Consider the following 20,240-nt stretch of genomic DNA (forward strand, 5'->3'; position numbering starts at 1 on the left):
GGAGGGCTGTGTCCATCGTCACACACGGTGACTAACCCTCCTGGAGTGCTCTGTGGGCCTATAAATACTGGGTGTGCTATTTCAGTCTCAGTACCTGTGAGGCAGATCGGTGCGTGAGGGCAGCTCTGTGCTGCTGAGGGCAATGTTCCGTCCCACACCTGCCCTCAGGTTACAGCTGGGCTGTGCTGCTGGGCTGTGCTCACACACAGAACCAACCCAGGCGGCTCTCGTTTCTGAGCCCTTGTAAGACAAATCTTGGCCAGTGAGAGTTTCTAAGGGAGATCTGCCCAGTCTGGAGGCGGAATGCTTCCAGCTGTTCATTGCAAACAGCAGACCTGCACTGAAGGATGTTACTGTTCTTAGCACTGTATATTGTGTGCGGTCTCATTGCTGTAAAATAACATATATGTACATATGTTTTAAGATATTGGAGTATCCCTACTGTTGTGGAAGTGTGTACTTAGGCAAGCATTATAAGTGCGAATGCAGCTATTTAACATGCACATGTAGCACTTCATCACTATTGTGATCCTATAATACAGCTGGCTGGTCTTTTTAATTCAGCTGGAGTACTTATCAGGAAAAGAGCTGAACTGGACTTGTATCTCACTTGCTGCTGTCTTGTAATATTGGCCCTTCTGCTTAAATTTAGCCCATCTGTATTCATATTCTCAACCAGTGACCAGCCTCTTCCTTTTGCTGTGTATGCGGCAGTGCCCAGCTACAGGCAAGGTAAGTGAACTTATAGGGCTGCTCTGTCTTTCTGTTCTTATTAAAGTACAAGCTGGATGAAGATTTCAGGGCTGTTTTGTGAGCTCTGACAACTTAAATGTGCTTAATGTTGCCAGGGAGAGCAAAGGAAAACTGTTCTTTTTATGTAGGTGTTGAGATGAAGATTTGCTGTGATGCTCTCAGCTTTGCGGAGGAACTTCTAAAAGTTCCTAATGTAGATTGCACCAGGTGAGCAACCTGGAAATTAAAAAGCCTTTGTTCCCATCTGCAGCTTTGGACAGATCACGTGCACTGCAGCAACTTACAGATCCTGAAACAGGCAAAGAAATAGAAAAAAAAAAAAGTTCAGTCTTTTGCTGTAGTCACTGAGCTGCATTGGATTCCTTCTGGCAATGCTGTATAGCAGCTGCTCTGTCAACTGCAAGACAGCAAAGTTGTGTCTTTTTAAAGATGGGGCTGTGTCTGTATGTCGGGTCTGCACGACGAGGGTTTGATGGCAGCTGCAGCAGTGACCTCTGGTGGTCTCCAGCAGCTGCCCCAGCTCAGCTCAGAGCCAGATCCACCCAGGACTAGAAGGGTGGTGCTGGTGGCCTGAGCTGAGCCTGAGCAGTGCTGTCTATGCTCTGGGGATGTGGGGAAGGTGTTTGCATTTGCTTTAGCTCTCACTGCTCTGATTTGTTACCAGCCGGTAATAAATTACAGCAATCAGTCTATGCTGAGTGTTTTGACGGTGACAGTAACTGGTGATTGACCTCCCTGTCCTTACCTCAACCTGTGAGATTCCTTTTCCTCCATCCTATTTCCCCCCTGTTCTGTTGAGGAGTGGAGCATGGTGCGGTGGAGCTGAGCTACCTGTTGCTGGATCACAACAGTGTGTGTGTGCTGCTGGGAACCTGTGTGAGGATTCCACCATCATTTTAAAAGAAATCTGAGCAGTGGGAGGACGTTTAAGGAGGGAGCTGAGGGGCTGCTGGGAGCGGCATTCTGACCAGCACAGCTGCAAAAACATGAAACTTTTTCCCTGAAGATTTGGAGGAAAATGTTGATGTTTCCTGTTGCAGCAAGTCCTGGGAATGTGTAAATGGAGCAGAGAAAGAGAAGGGAGCCTTCATCCTGCCCAGCCGTATTTCTGAAGGTGGTTTGCAAAGCCTCTGAGTCATACAGAATTATCACAGAGTCCCCCCTCCTCCTTTTTTTTCCCTCCATTCTGACAGCTTAGATTTGGGTGGGAGAATTTTTCCCTCTTGCTCTCACCCTTCTTAATATTCTGCAGTAACTGGAATAAAAACATATAAAACTCATCATGCTCTTCTAATACAGAACAATGTGGCCTACAGCCTGCTGGAAGGAAAACTTGCATCGGCTTAGAGTATAAATGAAGAAGCTTGAGGCAGAAATTAAGAAGTAACACAAATCATCGGCATTTCTGATGGTACAGAAATGTGAATAGAAGGGCCGTGTTTCACTTGGAGATCATAAGCTCAGTCAGTGTGTCAGCGGGGTGACACGTTAGTGTGCAAGGTGTGCTCAGGACAAACGGGGGCTTCCATGTGCTTTCTTTTGTTGCATCTTTTGAGCGAGCTTTCTGCTTCAGGAGCTCTGTGAGGGGGCTTAATGGCTTTCTGCTGGTTCTCTGTTATATAGTCACGTAGCTCTTCCCTTTCTATCTTTTCCCTTGGCATTAGGGAGCAGCTTCTTGCTGTTTGCAGAGGTAATAACCAGCGGGTTACTTAGCACAGCACTTTCTATATAGTGAGAACATTCCACAGTGGGTAGGTGTTCTGCTTCACCAGGCAGAGTGCATCACAGAGCATCTGTTTAACGTGCGATTAAGAACCTATGAAGCTTGATAGATCAACTGCCCGGGGAAATAAAGTTCACTTTGTTTGGAAGCAAAGACAGAAGTGGAGCACTGTGTTCACAGTAAGGTTTGTACTTCTTTCCCCTTTTTAAGAAGAATAAGAAAAACAACTGAGCACCTGCCTGGCAGAATAGTTGTTCTCAGTCATATGAATGGTAGTAACTACTTTTGGGATGTTGTCTTAGATCTTCAGCACTTCAGTAGTGTTTAGCATCTGATTTAGGCCTTAAAAGGTATGCAAATCAGTATTGGTACTCCCCAGAACCTCTTCTCTAGGCTGAACAAGCCCAGCATCCTCAGCCTGTCTTTACCCGGGAGGTGCTCCAGCCCCCTGAGCATCCCAATGGCCCTGCTCTGGGCCGGCCCCATCAGCTCAGGGTGCAGAAAATGAAATCCTTCTGGGCAAACGTAAGCCGTGGTATTACTGCACTGATTTCATTTGCCCTACATGTTTGCTTTGGATTTTATGCGGGGTCTCATACGGGTTTTATGCTAATCATGCTAATGGTTTTGCAGAAGAAAACGTCTTAGAAGCACAATTTCCTTGTAGTATCTAAATCTCCGTCATGTAGAACAGTCCCAGGTTGTACATTACCTACAGACAAGGCCGCATTTAAATGCAGAATAACTGGGGGAAGAACCTGTCTTTACAGTGGGGTTGGGAGCACGTGATTAATGAGCTGGAAGACTTGCTGGAGCTGAGCCCTGACAGTGACCGTTCTTATTCCTGCTCCAGATAACATTATGCTTGCTCCATTTTATTGGCACACATGAAACACCTAAGCATGGTGCCGTTGCATCCCTCCTACTATACTAGGATAGTTGCCACCACAAATTACTGGGTCATGACTGACCGAGAAGGGCAGGGCTTGGTCTCTTGTACCTTTTTATGGTATTGCAAATAGCTATGCAGTCATCCTGGAGGAACAGTGCAAGAAAACAAATTACAGGCTAAGCCAGTCTGCCGGTGTCTCGGTGCAAGAGTTTGTTTATGTTAGTTTCACTCCGCCAGTTCTTCCAGAAAAAGGAAATACAGGGAATGCTGCCGTATCAACAAGATCTTCAGCAGGTGTAAGGTTACCAGTGAAATAAGCCACCTGGGAGTGCGCCCTGGGTGCTGCACTGGGGTAGAACAGTTAAAGACACTCGATGGTTCCTTCCTTGGATAGGAACGGGGAAGTGGACTAAATGAATGTGAAGTTCAGTTGGGACAAACACGCTTCTCCAGAAAATCATAGAATGACCCAGGTTGGAAAAGACCTTGAAGACCATCAAGTCCAACCGCAGCCTAACCAGTACCCTAACTCTAAAAACCCTCTGCTAAATCATATCCCTGAGCACCACATCCAGACGGCTCTTAAACACATCCAGGTGCAAACAAAGAATCCTCCATAGAAACGCAGTCCAGCAGAGAGAGATTTGAGAGATGCAGTGACTTATAGCCTTACTAAAACAGAACCATGTGAGCTGTGATCCTCAGGAACAGCACAAGTGCTGTCCTGGCCTGCAGCGTCACTGTCCTTTATGTCTCATGGTACCCGTTTTCTCTGTAAAATGTGTGTATTGTCAGCAGTTCTTAGTCTGTTCTTGTTACAGTTAATAAAAGATAGGATAGAATATTTTAGCTAACCATTGCCATGGGGTGTGGTTTATTTTAGCTCTCTGCTGAGTTATTTCTGAGAATGGCCATCCTTCTTTCAAACATGTTTTACGTTTTGTTCCTATTCTCAGATACCGGCTTCTGCTGAAGTCTTTGCAGGGCTATGCAAATGCTAGTTTTAGCTCTAAATAGCTTCTCTATTTATTCAGAACTAAAGATTTGTGTCAAGACAAGCTTTTTTAAGAGCAAGTCTGTATCTTAGAACCAGTGATTTGGCTGCTGTGCAAGAGTTGAACTGACCCTAACCGATGCAGGTGAGGATTGGCCTCTGCACGTCCCACATCTCTGCCTCATCTCTGGAGGCGAATGGTGCCTTCAAGGCCAGGTTGGATAGGCAGCCTGAACTAAGGGGTGGAGACCAACCCAGCCCATGGCAGGAGGTTTGGAGCGAGATGATCTTTAAGGTCCTTTCCAATCCAAGCCTTTCTATGTGTCTGGGACAAATAGGCACAAATAAGCAGTTAGATGAATGATTACAGTCAAAACCGTGGTCATTCCTGAACAGGCTGTTTGCTCTGGGAAAAAAAGGGGTGATGAAAAATATATGGTATGAAGTTCCATGACTGCTGACGTTCTCAAGCCCCATAAATAGTCCGTGACTGCAAACACAAATTCAGATTTGTTAATCAGCCCAATCCCTGGAGAGAAATGGGAGAAAACTGTATCGCAGATACTGCATCCATCATTGGTGTCATTACTGTCGCTTCCTATTTGCTCTAATAAAGAGACAGAGACCTAGAAAAGGAGTCTAAGGCTGTGATTGGCAGCACAGGGAGGAACCTTTGCAAAATGGAGCCAGCTTGTTTCCAAGTCACTTCAAAACTAACAAGCTTTCTGCTACTTTTAGACTGCAAAATATGTAATGTCTCCTGTGCTCACCCTGATACACGGGGCGCTTTTATCGTCATTCTCATCACAGTCATGCTTTAAGAAACCTCAGAAATATTGTCTTATCTGTCATAAAATCTAACCTTTTATAATAGCTACCAAAACTCTTAATTCGTGGCTGCTCTGCTTCATAGCAGGATTATGGTTTCCATTTAAGAGGAAAGAAAAAAAAAGCAGTTTGCCCAAGATTAGTGACAAGAGGCAGCAGTTTCAGTAGCAGCTATAGCCATTAAGAGTGCTTTCTTGCTAAGCCCTGTCACCTTTCTTTTAAGACAAGTGTTTCTGCATCTTTTTGATCCTGTAGTCTATAAAACAGTACCATATTTATTTGGCACACTTGTGTTTTTCTTGTTAGTCAGATTTTTCTCCTTTCTAACTTGAAGGCTGTAAACTGTTTCCAGTCAGTCTGATGCTTAAGGGCCAGGAGCCTAATGAGAACAAACGAGAGGCTAAATTTTGCTTTTGCTTACAGTGGGTTTGTGCCAGAAAAACTCAGCTGAAGTTACTGAAGTAGAGTTACCCTTGTGCAAAGCCAGAGTAATAGAGTGACCTGGATTAATTCCACTCCATTAATTACAACTTTCCCTCTAGTCTGATTTTCTCATTTCAGCAGTAATAAAGGCTGGTAGTGAGAGGGACTATCAGAATGAAGACTATGGTTTTTCATTTCCACCTTACAAACGATGCTGACTTTCTGTGTGCTTTAGTGACCCGTTACCTTTCCTGTTCACAGCTGACTGTAACGTTCAGTCACCTTCAAATCACAAAACAGACACTGGACACTCAGCAGTGGAAAGGAATCAGAACAGATGGACATTTACATAGGTTAATAGCTGCTAAAAACAATTCACTGCAGCAGTTCTGGAATTAACTTTCCAGTAATTGTAGAGCTGCTTGAGAACCTGCATAATTTCAGAGTGCCACGTTTGGACCAGCAGCTGAGTGTCCATGTAGTAGAGCTATAGAACAGGGACTTCTCATTGTCAAGATTTAGTTGGACTGTGGATGGATTTGGAAGTCGAAAGCTGCTTGATTTCGGTCATCCTAGCACAGAAAACAGGCAGCTTTCCCAAAGACATCCAACCCAAGAACGTCAGTAAGGAAGAGTACAGAGCACTTTCTGCAGGCGGTGCTGCACAGACTTGGAGTAGTTGCTGGCACTCACTTGGCAGTTCTCTTCTGCAGGGATGAACCTGTCCACTGCCACGGACTGAGCCTGTTTATTAATACTGGGTGTGGGCACAGATTTTAACCATATTCAACCCAAACAACAAAAGCTAACTGTCGTTAACCTTCTTGGCCTGTATCCCTAAAACAGTTCTATCTAAAGCTGGAATACTCACGCCAGTAGGCAAGAGCAGCAAGGCAGGAGCAAGACTGTGGGTGGTGAGAACAGATGCAGCACGCAGAAATATTTTAATGCTGCAGTTTTACTTTAGCATGGAGGCGGGCTGTGTGTGTTTGGGCAATGCTGTGAGCCAGGAGAAGAGCCCCAGGCTGCCACCCACATTTGTCAGTATTCTCACAAGGGGAAAAAAGAGAATATTTTCTGTGGGGGGTGGGCTGAGGCCAAACACCCCATGGTGAGGCTGGTAGGAGTCTTTATAAAGTCTCAAATAGGTTGTGGATTTTTGGAGGGTTTCCTCCCCTGCCCCAAGTTTTTATGTGCATGTTTGTTTCACGGTTTGTGGTGGGTTGGCTTTTGTCAGATCTGCAGCATGGCTATTTCTGTACAAGTTATTAAACAGTAAAAAGGGAGAGAAAAGGAAGGCTGTTTGCAGTCTTGGAGGACTTTGTTACAAAAGCAAACATTAGAGTTTAATAGATTTTCACGGATGTGAAAACAGCTCCAGCAGGGGAGCTGAAGAGAGGATGGTGGATAAGATTCTGAAAGAGTTTTTGACTGCTCAGCCTCTGATCAAACCTGGCTGCTAACAGCATCAGTGGGGCCAAGCAATCACAGGTGTGTGTCTGTACACCACTTCCTTGTCTTCGAAGTACACAGTGCTTTGTGGGTATGTAAAAGGACCAGGAATCTCTGAATGCTGCGTGCATCCTGGATGACTTCAATGAACGTTGGGTACTTTCCACTGTGCAGGTGTACGTGTGAGCTCTGATGCTCATCGTTTTATAATGCAACAGGAAAGATCTCAAGAACCCCTCTGTGAGTGAAGATCAGTCAGTCAAGACTGCTGTGATCTTTGTGACCTGACTGTCCTGGCTGCTTTCAAAGAGCACCGTAAGGATACTGGCTGTTAAACCCCTGTGCTGTATGACATGTGTGTGCTCCCTGCTTCTATACACAAGTCACTAAGCAGCGCGTCCCTCATTCCAGTGAGTGGCCATGTGAATTACTAGCAAAACTGCTCGTAGTTGTGGACAGCTCATCCTTGCTGTTTAGCTGAGAAGTTAAAGCAGTAAACTGAAAACATCATTTGTCCTTTCAGCCTCAGCTTTTTCAGTCTGTTTCCCAGAGAGGTGAAAGTAGCTGCGTTGGCTGCCTCAGTACGTGTCTTCCCATGCATCTCCTGGGAGCACTGTGCAGAGTTCTACTTGTGCTTACTCTTTGCTTGGAGGGGGGAGCAGCCTTAATGAGTCCTGTGAGAGTCATTCTTAGGTTTTTGCCTTGGAAAACGAGAGGATCAGAGGCATGCTATGAAGGAGCTGGCGTGCTCTTTCAGTGACAGAAAGGGAGACAGATGGTGAGCTTTGGTTCTTGAAACCTCCATCCATTTCTGCAAGGAGAGGACATTCATTCTTTTAGGCTTTCTGCATTATTTCAGTCTCTAAATGCAGTTAACAGTTTCACTTAGTGAAGTGTGCTTTAATTCCTGTCCTGTGCCTTCCAGCTGTAATGCTTGAGCAGTGGAAATGCTGTGTTTTCCCCAGGGGGGGAAGACGGTCTTGTGAAGGACAAAGTGTTTGGGAACCATTGGGATGAAAAGGAAGTTCAGGAACCGCATGGCATAAGTTTCAAAGAAAATCCCCAGGATGGTTTTTTAATCTTATAAAGGAATGATCTGCTCCACTTCTCCCTTATTTGTGACTTGTGTTTAGTTATGTCGGTGTGTGCTGTAAGGTGTGCTGCTTCAGTTGACGTTACCCAGGCTGAAAACACCAGAGGAGAGCAACAAGGATGAGACAGTATCGTGGAATACAGTGCAGTTTATAGCATGCATGTGCTGTACAAGCATTCTGACTATCAATATGCTTTCCTTGTTGTCCATAAAATTCCTCTCATTCACTTCCAGGAGAAGACTGGGAAGTCCTTCTTTTCCACGTGTTGTCTGTTCACCTTACAGACTGCATTGGAATAGTTAGACTGACATTTCCTATTTATGCACAGCTGGGTACAGGATGGGCAGTAACACACGAAGCTGTCTCGGATTTGCCCACCTGGCTCTGGTGATGTCAGCACATTTCGGTCCCTGTAGCAGTTCAGTGCTGCTGGTTTTTGCACTCTGCTGGTCAAACACTTCAGAAATAGTTGCAGAGGAGAGTTCTGTGTTTTTTTGTTTTGAATCCACCTCGGTGTGTGTGGGGGAGGCAGCTCTCGGCCCTACACTGACTGCTTTGGCAGACCCATCCAGTTTCCTCTGTAGTGTTCTCCACATGTGGTTGTGAAATCCAGTGGCTGACCTCTTTTCTAAATACTGAGTCACCATTCTTTTAAAATAAGTGATGCCAGAATTCTCCCTTGTTTTCAGGACCTTTCTTTCTACTTCTGCAAGTATTGAGCATTTCTCCCCTGTCCATTCTGCACAATCACTTTTCAAGTAACTTTATTATTCTTTTTGCTTTACTGTGTTCTGGTGTAAGTAACTGTTTGGTTTGTCTTCCAAGCAAAAGATCTGCTAACAAAGACTGCTTTCCTTCAGCAATGCAGGAGCAGCCACCGAGGAGTGTGCTGTGCCCCACAGTTAGCACAGAGCGTGTTCTTCACGTGGGCACACCTTCTGTGTGTAGAACACGGACAGTAACGATGGTGTTAGCAAAGATGAAGTGTTCTGTTTTCTCAGTTCAGTTCTGAGCAAATAGCTGATATGTCTTCACTGCACTACCCAGCTGGAACCACCTGATGTCCTGCATTATTAACGTGGTTAAATGGTATTGCGTGTAAGTAAATGTCTTAGCTTGGCCTCTTGCTAACGATGCTAGACTTTGGCTCAGAGGTAAAAAGGGACCAAATGTAAGCCTGGGCTGCAAAACAGCCAGCAGACTGAATGAGTTCACTTTTTATTGGTGAGTCGTCATGTGCTTCAAGAAAATGACACGCAAAGCTCATAGCAGCCTCACATGGATTTGGTTGAAAAACCCAGTGTTGCACAGTGAAAAGGGCTGCTCACCCTTTTATCTGTATGGTTTAACAAGGCAAGTCTGATTTTGGGCCTCCCCTGTTGCAAATTACACATTCCACTCTCTGTACCGCTGATCTGATCTCATTGTTAAGCACCACAGTTCTCTCTTTTGTTTTAATAATCACACAAAGGTCTGGAAAACTGCCATAATTCAATAAAAAAGCAAGGCTGACTTCATGGTTTCCTGGCTAGCTCTCTCCTAGGCTGCAGTGAACCTGCATATACCCTTCGGAAACGTTACTGACAACATTACAGGGTTTCGTTCTGTACAATGTAATGTTTGTGAGAGGATGAAGTGATTCAAGTCACAGGCTCGGGGTATGGTGTCACTGCAGTAGTCAGAAGTGGCATTTGTGCCTTGCTGCTCCCATAGGGATGCTGTGGGGCTCTGTTTCTGTTGGAAAGATTTCAGGTTCGCCACAGACAGAGAACAGGTTTTTGCTTTCTGTATTGTGCTTTCAGCATAATTGATCGCATCAGGTTTTGTGTGCGGATGGACAGGAGTTTGCTCCACATCAGACATGGAATGTTAGGAGTACGGTGTGCACGGAGGATGTCAGTGCTGGTTTAGCCTCAGACGTGGGGTCAGAGCCTCTTCTTTGAACCTCTCCACATTCCTCAGGATGCGATGGGAGTGTTCTACCGCTTAGAACAGCCTGAGGTGACTCCTGAAGTGTCTCTTACGATGAACCTTCGGTACTATTGGATTCTCAGAAAAGAGTCGTACATTTTAGGTAGGATGATAAGGCACAGATAAAATGAGGTGGTGAAGTTGTATTGTACGGGCTGCTCCAAAAGTAATGCCTGCCGTTTATTTCCATGGGAACTGCACCGGGTGCAAAGAGCACAACAGCACAGTTGTGTGGAGCAGTGTCAGCTACAAAGCGCCGTGTCTCAGCACTGTCACTACCAGCAGCTCCGTGTTTTGGCCAGCAAAGAACAAGAGCCGAATGCGGCGCTGCTAAAAGCTGCATGGCCAGATCTGGGGCTTTTCTTTCCTGTCCGTGCCCCCAGTGCTGCAATGCACCACATCACTGCGCTCACACGCGCTGCTTGTGCTCCATCCACATTCACAAGTGGAGCTGGACGCCTCTGGCTGCCATTTCCCCGCACACTGAGGCCGTACATTGTATCGCTGCACACCCCGCTGTGTCACCCCGCCGCCACCTGCTGACAGGCACCACACGGGTCGGGTTCAGCTCTGCTGCCGTCCGCCCCCTCGTGACGTCATCGCGGCGCGACGCCGTCCTTCCGGCCGGTCGCTCGGTGTCATGGCGGCCGTCGGTGCTCTCCGTCAGACCGCCCGCCTGGCCTCGTCCAGCGCCCTGCTGCAGGTGCGGGCCGACCCGGGACCCCCGGCCCCGCCTCCTCCCGCTCCTCGCCCTCCTGGGCGGCGCCCGCGGGAGCCGGCCCGGCCCCCCGGCAGCGCTTTCCTCCCCCGTTCCCCCGCAGGTGCTGTTCCGGGCGGTCACCTTCGGGCTGAACGCGCTGACGCTGCGCTACCTGTCCAGGGAGCTCCTCGGCGTCGTCAGCGTGAGGTGACGCCGCGCTGCCCCGGCAATGGGAGCCGCCGGGAACCGCCTCTGGTGGCCGGGTTTCCTTGGCACGGAGCGGGGCCGACCCCGTGTCCCGTCGTGTCTCCCGCAGGCTGACGCTGCTCTATTCCACCGCGGTGTTCCTGGCCAGGGAGGCGTTCCGCAGGGCCTGCTTGAGCGGCGGCGCGGAGCGGAGCTGGGCCGCGACCATCAACCTGCTGTGGCTGACGTGAGAGCGGCTCCGCTTTGCTTTAGAGCTCACTCCTGGTTCCGGCTGGAGGAGGCGGCGGGTCCTGCAGCGGGACCTGCACGAGGCGGCCCGTGTCTGCAGCCCGTGTCTGCACTGCATGCCGTGCATGTTTTCTTCTGCTGACTCCACTGCCGTTGCCTGGAAGGCTCACTGTAACAGTTACATTGGGGCTGTCAGACTCATAGCTGCAAGTAGTAGCTCGCACTGACAGGTTTTACACCAAAACTTGTAGCTACAATAGCAATGAGTTTGTCTGATCTCTTTCGACATACGTAAAGTACAGCAGCGTGGGAAATTTGAATCAGATTTTCTCTTGTTCTTTTTTCTGCTGAAGGAAACCTGACTGTTTTTACATTAACTTTTTAGAGTCCCTCTTGGTGTCTTCTGGTCTGTTTTCCTGGGCTTCGTCTGGCTGCACGTACTTGAAGTTCCGGATCCATCCGTGGTTCCTCACTATCAGGCTGGCGTGGTGGCGTTTGGCCTCTCTGCAGTTGTTGAGCTTCTAGGGGAGCCATTCTGGGTTTTAGCCCAGGCTCACCTGTTTGTAAGGCTTAAGGTTAGTAGGGAAGCTGTGAGCATAGGGCTGTGTGGGACGGAGAAACTTCGTGCTGAAAAAGTGACGTAATGGAAATGAAGACCAGATTCCTGAACTGGATCTGTGCATGTTCAGGGGTGCTTAAAAAACAAATGAAGCTATGGGTTGCTTCGTGCTGTACGATGTAGTCATAATGTATTTGTAACGTTAATTTGCTCCTGTTTAAAAAAGGAAGTTAATTTGTTTAGAAGTTACCTCCCTAATGCTCATTAAATGTATAATCACAAGTGTTGCTCAGAGGGAGGCACAGACGCCTTCCACACTTCTGCTTTTCACTGTCGGTGTGAGGCTGTGAAATGCAGCAGCTGGGGTCACGATTGTGCCAAGCAGGATTTACTCCCATGTGGGTCCCACACAAGGGAGCGGGGCAGTGTGATGGGGGAAAAGTGCCCTATAAGACTTGAGAATGTGCAGAGATGCTGCAGCGTGAGGTGGTCAATGCAGCAGCAGAACTGTGGTAGCCACACTGACTGTGAATGCCTTACAGGTCCTTTGTGGGTTGTGTGTGTGAAACTGGAGTGCTTTGCCTTCCTGTAGGTGGTTAAGCTGGCAAAAATGAGCGTTGTCTATTTTCTCTTTCTTGAAGGTAATTGCTGAAAGCCTTTCGATAGTGTCAAAATGCACTTTGACAGTTATCTTAGTCATCCTTTATCCGCAATGGGGCCTTCACATTTTTTCCTTGGCTCAGGTAAGTTTCCTGTATTCTGTATATAAATTCTTGCTCTGAAATGTTCTTTGCTGCTGTCTGTGACATTTAACCTGCTAGATAACACTGAGGAGGTGAGAGAATGTTCCTCCGAGGTGAGGGTTTAAATGTGAAGGATTTTGGTGATAGACGTTACTTGGCGCGTTGAGCCCAGTCAGTTTAATGGGCACCTTTGTTGTGTGCCTAAAGGTACATTTTGTGAATAAGGTTGTTACGTTGTGTGTGCTTTAGCTGTTCTTGAGGGCAGAGGGCTGTGATGCTGATCTGCTGATTAAAATGAATTTAAATCAACAGTACTCTGTGTGTGGGGAGGGGAGTTACAGTAACGCCTTCAGCTAGGTTCAGAGTTGACAGGAGGAAGAACTGCCTTCACTTCTCACTGAGTTCTCACTCATTCTTTGTTTTTTTCCTTCCTTGTCTTTCCAGCTTTTGTACACCAGTGTTCTGGTGCTGTGCTATGTGGTTTGTTTTGCAAAGTTCTTGGGGTCTCCTGAAGCAACAAAGAAGTCATTTCCGATTACAAGAATGAAAGGCCTGTTACCTAACTGGATGGCAGATAAGGTGGGTCACACAGTTCATTCTTAAGTCTTTGACGAGAGCGCTTTGAAAACTGGAGTTGATGGAGTGACTGAGAGATTATTTCTGCTCCTGGACACCATGGCTGGTTAGGAAGCATGGTTGTATAAAATTCCATTCACAGTTGTTGCATTCAAATCCTTGTCAGAAAACCACAGTGAACCTGGAGCTCTTTGTTTCTGGGCCTCGTTGGCTGCCTCATCTGTTGATTGGAGATGGAACATTTACAGTGTTAAAGGGAGTGAGCTGGTATCAGGTAGAAGAGAATCCAGGGTTGTCTTACAGAGCTGGTACTTCAACTTCTCCTCAGACAGAACGTGGTGGTGCACAGCGTCCTGCAGATACTCAGATCTCTGATGTCCTCCAAAAAGGAAATGGGGCAAAGAAAGAAATGAAAAGGCAAAGATGAGGAAGAGACTGAGAGATTGAGGACATGAAGGCAGTTCTGTCTTGTGAGGCTTGCAGGAGTGCTTTGAAGAGCACTGAAAGATGTACAGTACTGTGAGGGGCAGAGTTATATTGGTCTGCTAAACAACTTTTCCCCCTCTCTGGTTACTGTTGAGTGATTTACTCTGTAGAAAACTTATGCAGTTCCTTTGTGTATCTGCAAAGATGGTGATTTTCCACAAGGGAGAAAGTCAGCCAGACCAGGGTGACGCTGCTTCTTTGATTTTGCAGGCTTTCCTTAACTGGAAGGAAGCATGGCTGACTTGGAGCTTCTTCAAACAGTCCTTCCTGAAGCAGATTTTGACAGAGGGAGAGGCTCGATGTGTGGGAATGCTGGGGGAAGGAAAGTGGATACAGGTCACAAAATGGACAAGGAGCCTGGGAAGGCTGGGAGGGGATGGTGGTCAGAGCGGCACCAGCAGGTGTTGGCAACCCAGGTGCAGTTACGGAAGGTTTGTGGAGGATCAGAACTGTACCGTCCTGCTGGACATGTCTCTGGAATGCGTCCTGTTAGCAGGGCCTGGACACACACGGGGAGAGATGTGGGGGTTTGTCCTTACTTCTGTGTTTTCAACTTCAGGTGAGCGATACGTGATGACTTTTCTGAATGTGATAAACTTTGGCGATCAGGGTGAGTGTGGCGATGCTGTGCAACAATGACATCATTTTCTAGTTGCTCCTTTTTATCTGCTTCTGAAAATACTGAAAATATTAGAAACCATTTGAAAATAACATGAAAATGTTGGAGGATTTCAGTGGCGCTGGGACGTTGAGGTGCATTTCAGAGAATGATGGGTAAATGGTTATTAAATATAACACACACAAAAAAACAAGAAACAAAACCAGAGCAACTTGTTTGAGGGTCGTGGATTTAAGGAATGCTTCTCCCTTGGATCAAAACTTGGCAGTTGTGCCTCTTCTGCTGTGCGTCTTGTTTCTGTTTTAAAAACTTGGAAGGAGGCAGCATAGTATCTGATACATTGCAGTTCCTTCTCTTCATTTTCTTGGCCCTGTTGTCTTCCTTTGCAGTCTGTTAGCTGTTACAGCAGGAACACTGTTGTTTGTAGCATCACATCTCCAACTGAATGTGCTCCATAAAAGCAGTGTCCTTACAGAGTAATGAATGGCAGCAGCAGTTCAGGTGACAGCACTGGCTGCGCCACAGGCTGATTCTCTTGCATCTGGATCTTTTATCTTCCTCTGTAGTAAGAACTGAAGGGGCTGCCTGGGGGTGTCTGGGGCTATTGCTAGATTTGCTCTAATGCTGCATTAAGTTCCACTGGTTCTCTCTTTGTTTATCAGAAATGTGGAATAGGAATTTGTGCCAGAAAAAAAGTGACAGCTTGTTGGTGTGTTTTGTTTGTGAAGGTGTGTATGATATCGTGAATAATCTCGGGTCGCTGGTGGCCAGGTTCATCTTTTTGCCTATTGAAGAGAGTTTTTATGTCTTTTTCGCTCAAGTATTGGAAAGAGGGAAGAATGTAAAGGATCAGAAGCAGGTACGTTTGTTAGTATTGGTTCCACATGAAATGCTTACCTTCTGTTGGAGATCAATTGTATCAGGAGTGTGACTGACGTGTGTTTAAATTCCTGAGTGTAAAGATATTTGGAAAGAAACTTGAAGTGGAGACCATGCCGAAGGAGTCTGGACAAAAAGCAAATGGATAAAAAGGTAGCGAAGTAGGAGTTACGAGGTGCAATGACATAATGCTGCATTGTCTGGTAATTGAAGTTAAAATCCTCTACTCCAACAGCATGGTGCTTGTGCACCATGTCTGTGCAGCTGTGCTGAGGCAATTACTGTAGGTTCAATCTCTTTCCAGCAAATAAGTGGCACTTGACAATATTTGACTGACTTGAAAATACAACAGGCTGGTAAGCATTGAGCGCTTCAGAGGGTGCCCTTTCCAGAGGAAGACAGCTGTGTTTTGGCTGAGCTTTGGGATTGTTTGCGCAGTAACGATGGTTACATGAAGGAGAGGTTTCTGTATGCTCTAGAAGAAATTCTTGGTCAGATAGGAAGGTCCCAGTCAGCCAAGTGTCGTGTCTCACGTTAATGGTAGGCTGACAGAGGTGTACCTGTGTGTGTGTTTGACGTGGAGTGTTCATGGTGTGTTTGTGTGTGGGCTTATCCCGTGCACCTGGCAGGAGGTTTGACTCCTCATGAGGGGTGTGGGCAGCTGCATCTTACCATGTACAGAACTCACAAGTGGCTCCTTATGCTGTGGCGAAACTTGTAGTCCAGTGTAACAATGAAGACGTGGCCCTTTTGGTGATTCAGGCTGTGGCCCTGGGCAAATGCTGTGCTTTTCTTTGCTATTTACTGGCTGCTGTTTGCCCCTTTCCTTAAGCCCTGAAACAGAGCTGTCAATGGCTGATCTTTGTTGAGAGTTCTGCATATAATACGGAAGAGAATAAGAATACCTGAGCACAGCTGGAAGCCAGGACCAAGTGTGTAGGTGTGTCAATACCAAAAAATAGTCTTGGCTGTGCCTTGCATTGTGCCAGTGGACTTTTTCCCCCTGGAACAGTTTCTCTTGGTGACAGCAGCAGTTGTGCTGGTTCTAGTTCGTGTAATTGACTGGGTTTTGTTGTTTTGTTTCTGTTTTTTTCTCCAGGATGATGTTGCTATGGCTTCGAATGTGTTAGAACTGCTGTTGAAGCTGGTGCTTCTGATTGGCCTTACCATTGCTGTTTTTGGATGTGCCTTTTCTCAGCTGGCTCTGGATATTTATGGAGGTTCAATGCTCAGTTCTGGAACAGGTAAAAAGCTTTAGCTGTGTTTTTTGTTTCTCAGCTCTGTTCTGAGCTCTTGGCTCGGTCAGCTTTCTGTCTGAAAAAAATCAGCTCAGGTTAAAAGGAGCTTCAAGTAGCCTCATTCTGGTAGAATTATTTGATTGCTTTGCCCTCCTGTAGATGCATGCATTTAGAATATTCCAACTGTAGCACCACAGCTCCCAAAGTTACCTGCAGGGATGCTTGCAGAGGCTGGAATGTAGCCCAGCAGTAGTTTTAACAATATTAGGAGGTTTACAAGGAAGGAAGGATAAAGCATTGGCTTTTCCTGACTTGTGTCACGTGTACCAGCTTATGGCCCAATAAATACAACCACCACTTTTGTGGAGGAGATCTTGTCTGTTACATTAATAGCTGCTGCTGCCTTGTACTTTGTGTTTGGGTTCCCCTTGCTTTGTTTATTCTGTTTGTCATCTTGTCAAGATGTCCAGACCAGAAGCTTCTCAAAGGGACACAGAAGTTGCTGTTATCATCGGTGATAATGTTACAGCTTCTGTTGTGGAGTATGAAACTGTGGCTTTATAAAAGAAATAATGATCTCTTTATCCTTGTAATGCTGCTGTCTTTATTTTGTTGTAGGTCCCGATCTTCTCCGGTGCTACTCGTTGTATGTCCTATTTCTTGCTGTCAATGGAGTAACAGAATGTTTCACGTTTGCTTCGATGTGCAAAGAAGAAGTGGACAGGTGAGGAGTACCCCCAGTGCATCTGTGTGTGATTTGCATGGAGTTAAGCATGCAAATGGGGAACAATTGTTCTGCTTGGATATTCGCTTGGAAATGCTTTTCTGTTACTGAGAAGGCAGTTTCTTTTTGCAGTCGTTTTAAGGACTGTGTGCAGACCTCGATGTAAAAGCTTTAGTTTAAACCTTTGGGTAAAAAGGATCCGAACTGACAAGGTTATTAGCTTTTAATACACAGCAAACTGGGAAAGTAATTTAATGTGAAATCTTATTTTCTGTACATGTACGTGAATAGAAGCTTCAGTTTTTAAGGTGGACTGTTATGTTAAACTCCTTAAAGTCTTGCAGCTGTTAAAACTTCTCAGTCACAGTTTCTATAGATCACATTTGGGATGACATGAGTTCAGTGGTTTATCGGCCTTGAGGAGAGCTCTGGACAAGATGACTTCCTGTGATGTTTTGCAGCCTGGATGTTTTCTTGGTTCTCTGTTGTGGTGTGTTGGCACTGCAACCTGATGGCTGCCATCGGACTTGTTTCACTTCTGTGGCTGTTGTCTATTACAGCTCTGTTCCAAATTAATTAGGCCTTTATTTTTTTTAGGTCATTAATTAAAAGAGATCCTCTTTTAGCAGTTTAGCAATTGAGCAATTCTTTTTAGATGTGCAAGGACTGCTTTTGTCCCCCTTTCCAAGTGTGATCTTCTCTTTAAAGCCACTGTTTGGAGCAGGACTAAGTGTCACCCTATTGAGCGTTATTGTTCTTCAGTACCGAATAGAGAAGGAAAAAGTCCTCAGTGTTTGATACTGCTAATTATTGTTAGTAGGTTTTCTGAAGTGAATGCACAGGTGAATAGTAGGATAGAATTTCCTTCACTTAAAGTAGTTGTTGGTTTAGTTTACTCAACGTATTTTTCATTCTTGTGCTGCATTTCTTTTCTCAGCCTTGCCGGCTGTTAGCAGATGACAGGAGTTGTTGCTCCCATGTTTTAGAAAGCGAATGGATTTTTATCTTCTGAAAATGAGTTTAGTAATTAAAAGGTGCAACTGCATATGTTGTTTATATTGTTTCTTCTTCCTAGGTACAATTTTGTTATGCTGGCCTTGTCCTTCGTGTTCCTGTGCATCTCTTATTTCTTGACCCGCTGGCACGGAAGTGTTGGCTTCATCCTTGCCAACTGCTTTAATATGGGTATTCGCATTGCTCACAGCATCCAGTACATCTATGAGTACTTCAAGGAAAGCTCCTACAGACCTTTGACAGGCTTGCTTCCCTCACCGTTTTTAATACTCGCTTATGTCATAAGTGGAGGAATTACTGTTTATTCAGAGGTAAGTATCTGCCTCGGGATGTTCCTTTCACTGCGGAGGTTTGTCAGATGGCTTCATTACCAGAAGGAAAGAAATATTATCAGCAGGAAAGGCTTACAACCATAGCCTTGGAGATTTCCATTACATCTTGCAAGGCTGCGTATAGATCTATTAAAAATGAAACAAAGACATGCAATTATATTGATCTTCAGATGTGTGCCTGCTTGCCTTCTCCAGGTGGCAGAGAACTGTGTACCTAATGAGTCAGACAGTTCTGCTGGCCATCTGTATATCCACATTCTTAGTTCTTGGTAATTGATGGTGATAGTGCAAAGAAATGGTCACTAAAGATTCGGTTAAAAAAATAAAAAAGCAGTGCAGGGGGAATAAAACAACAACATCTATCATGTATGTAGCTGGCCTACCTTGTGCCAACTGGTTTTCCTTCAGTTGCTGGTTTCCTTTGTTTTAGGCATTCTTCTGCTGCGATAAGGGTTGGATGTCAAGGCTGATTCACATCAGCATTGGGGCGCTGTGCTTTGCAGCTACCACCATTACCATGTTCTGCACAGAGACCAAGCTGGTCCACTTTGTCAGAAGCCAGTTCCTCTCCCAGTATATGAAGAAAGGAACATGAAATGCTCGTGGGCAGAATAATTCTTGTTCGTGGCTGCAATTATGGAGGGTTGTATTCTTTGCACGGGTCTGCCTGGATAAAGGTTTCCACATGAGTTTGTTGGAAGTATTGATAGTGACAGTATAAGTGGTTGCTGACTAAACTACTCTGTACAGTGAAAGAGAGCCGAGTAATTTTCTCTTCATGCATCATTCCTTCTTAGCTTTTCTTCCAACAGCCTCGTTGGTGATGAAGGTCTGTAGTGCACCTGCCTGACATGAACTGATGGCCAGAATTAATGTGGGGAGCTCCCATTCTTACTGGTAGGGAGACATATATGAAGGCATTGTATGGCTTACGTCTTAATTAACATGTAATTAAGAATACCCTTATTGAGGATGGTGGGCTGTTGAAAAAGTTAGCAAAGAAATGGTTTGATGTTGAAAAACAAAAACCAGAACCAAAACCTGAAGCAAACACTGGAGCGAGGACCAAGCACGAAACCAGTACCAAAGTGGAACGTAATGCAGCGCAGAAAAACCTGAGTTATCGGTGCCCTGAAGTGAGAAGCATTAAACAGACAGTTCTGGTACTTGCAGGGAAGCTACTGGAATATGCAGCGTGTCCAAGTCCAAGCTGGCTGTGTGAGTTTACTTCTGTCAGCATCATTCATGTAAGGAGAGAATCGATTAGCTTGTCAGAAATGCTCTGAAGCTTTTCTCTAGACAGAAGTGTGGTGGGTTTTTGAGCAGTGCCGAACAACAGCTGTGAATTACAGTCACGTCCAAGTTCCAGAAGGTAGAGTTAAATATCATTGACTTCACTGCTGTTCTGTTCCTACCTGAGGTGATCAGTGCAGTTATGAGCAGATTTGTCTCGCCTTTCTGCAAAGTGGAACGTTGTGTATGTTGAATGAGATTTCCTTCTGGGTTTGTGCGTGTTGGATCTCTTGCTTTTGGATTAAAAAAATGCTGCTTTTTCTTACAACGAGGTTTTTCATCTGGTTGCTCCTTTTTGTGTTTGTTATAAACCTTTGTGTTGATTTAATTTATTGAAAATGTCAATGCTCAGAAGCAATAAAGCATTGAATTTTGTTTCCTAAGGGCGCCATGTCGTATTGCTGGTCTAAGATGTGACTTCAGAGCATACGAGCAGCACGTTGTAACAACCAGCATTCCCTTCACATGGTTTGAGTGGAGCAGGAAATGCCGAGTGTGCTGAGACATACAGC

At 45.7% G+C, this 20,240-nt stretch overlaps 1 protein-coding gene across 10 annotated transcripts; it reads left to right on the forward strand.

Moving 5' to 3' along the window:
• The first annotated feature begins 10,343 nt into the window (after window positions 1–10,343).
• Window positions 10,344–20,226, forward strand: LOC146754991 (man(5)GlcNAc(2)-PP-dolichol translocation protein RFT1-like). Of its 10 annotated transcripts, XM_085526672.1 has the most exons (12): window positions 10,345–10,833; window positions 10,952–11,037; window positions 11,147–11,263; window positions 11,651–11,840; window positions 12,466–12,567; window positions 13,012–13,146; window positions 13,840–14,239; window positions 14,977–15,107; window positions 16,227–16,371; window positions 16,984–17,089; window positions 18,165–18,414; window positions 18,866–19,225. In XM_085526672.1, the coding sequence occupies exons 1-12, from the start codon at window positions 10,771–10,773 to the stop codon at window positions 19,028–19,030; spliced, it is 1,890 nt and encodes a 629-aa protein (XP_085382798.1). In that variant the 5' UTR covers window positions 10,345–10,770; the 3' UTR covers window positions 19,031–19,225. The 10 variants fall into 10 exon arrangements, with proteins under 10 accessions (XP_085382796.1, XP_085382797.1, XP_085382793.1 ...); XM_085526670.1 differs by lacking the exons at window positions 10,952–11,037; window positions 11,147–11,263; window positions 18,866–19,225 and adding an exon at window positions 20,113–20,226 and having other exon boundaries at window positions 10,344–10,833; XM_085526671.1 differs by lacking the exons at window positions 10,952–11,037; window positions 11,147–11,263; window positions 18,866–19,225 and adding an exon at window positions 19,233–20,111 and having other exon boundaries at window positions 10,344–10,833.
• The last annotated feature ends 14 nt before the right edge of the window (window positions 20,227–20,240 follow it).

Source organism: Coturnix japonica, chromosome 37, assembly GCF_054131305.1.
Source record: "Coturnix japonica strain WE chromosome 37, WE-NBRP24, whole genome shotgun sequence".
Taxonomy (NCBI): Eukaryota; Metazoa; Chordata; class Aves; order Galliformes; family Phasianidae; genus Coturnix; species Coturnix japonica.

Coding starts and splice junctions, on each gene's coding strand:
- LOC146754991 (XM_085526667.1), top strand. CDS start 10,472: ATGGCCAGATCTGGGGCTTTTCTTTCCTGTCCGTGCCCCCAGTGCTGC. Junction 15,108..16,226: donor ATGTAAAGGATCAGAAGCAG/GTACGTTTGTTA, acceptor TTTTTTCTCCAG/GATGATGTTGCTATGGCTTC. Junction 16,372..16,983: donor AATGCTCAGTTCTGGAACAG/GTAAAAAGCTTT, acceptor ATTTTGTTGTAG/GTCCCGATCTTCTCCGGTGC.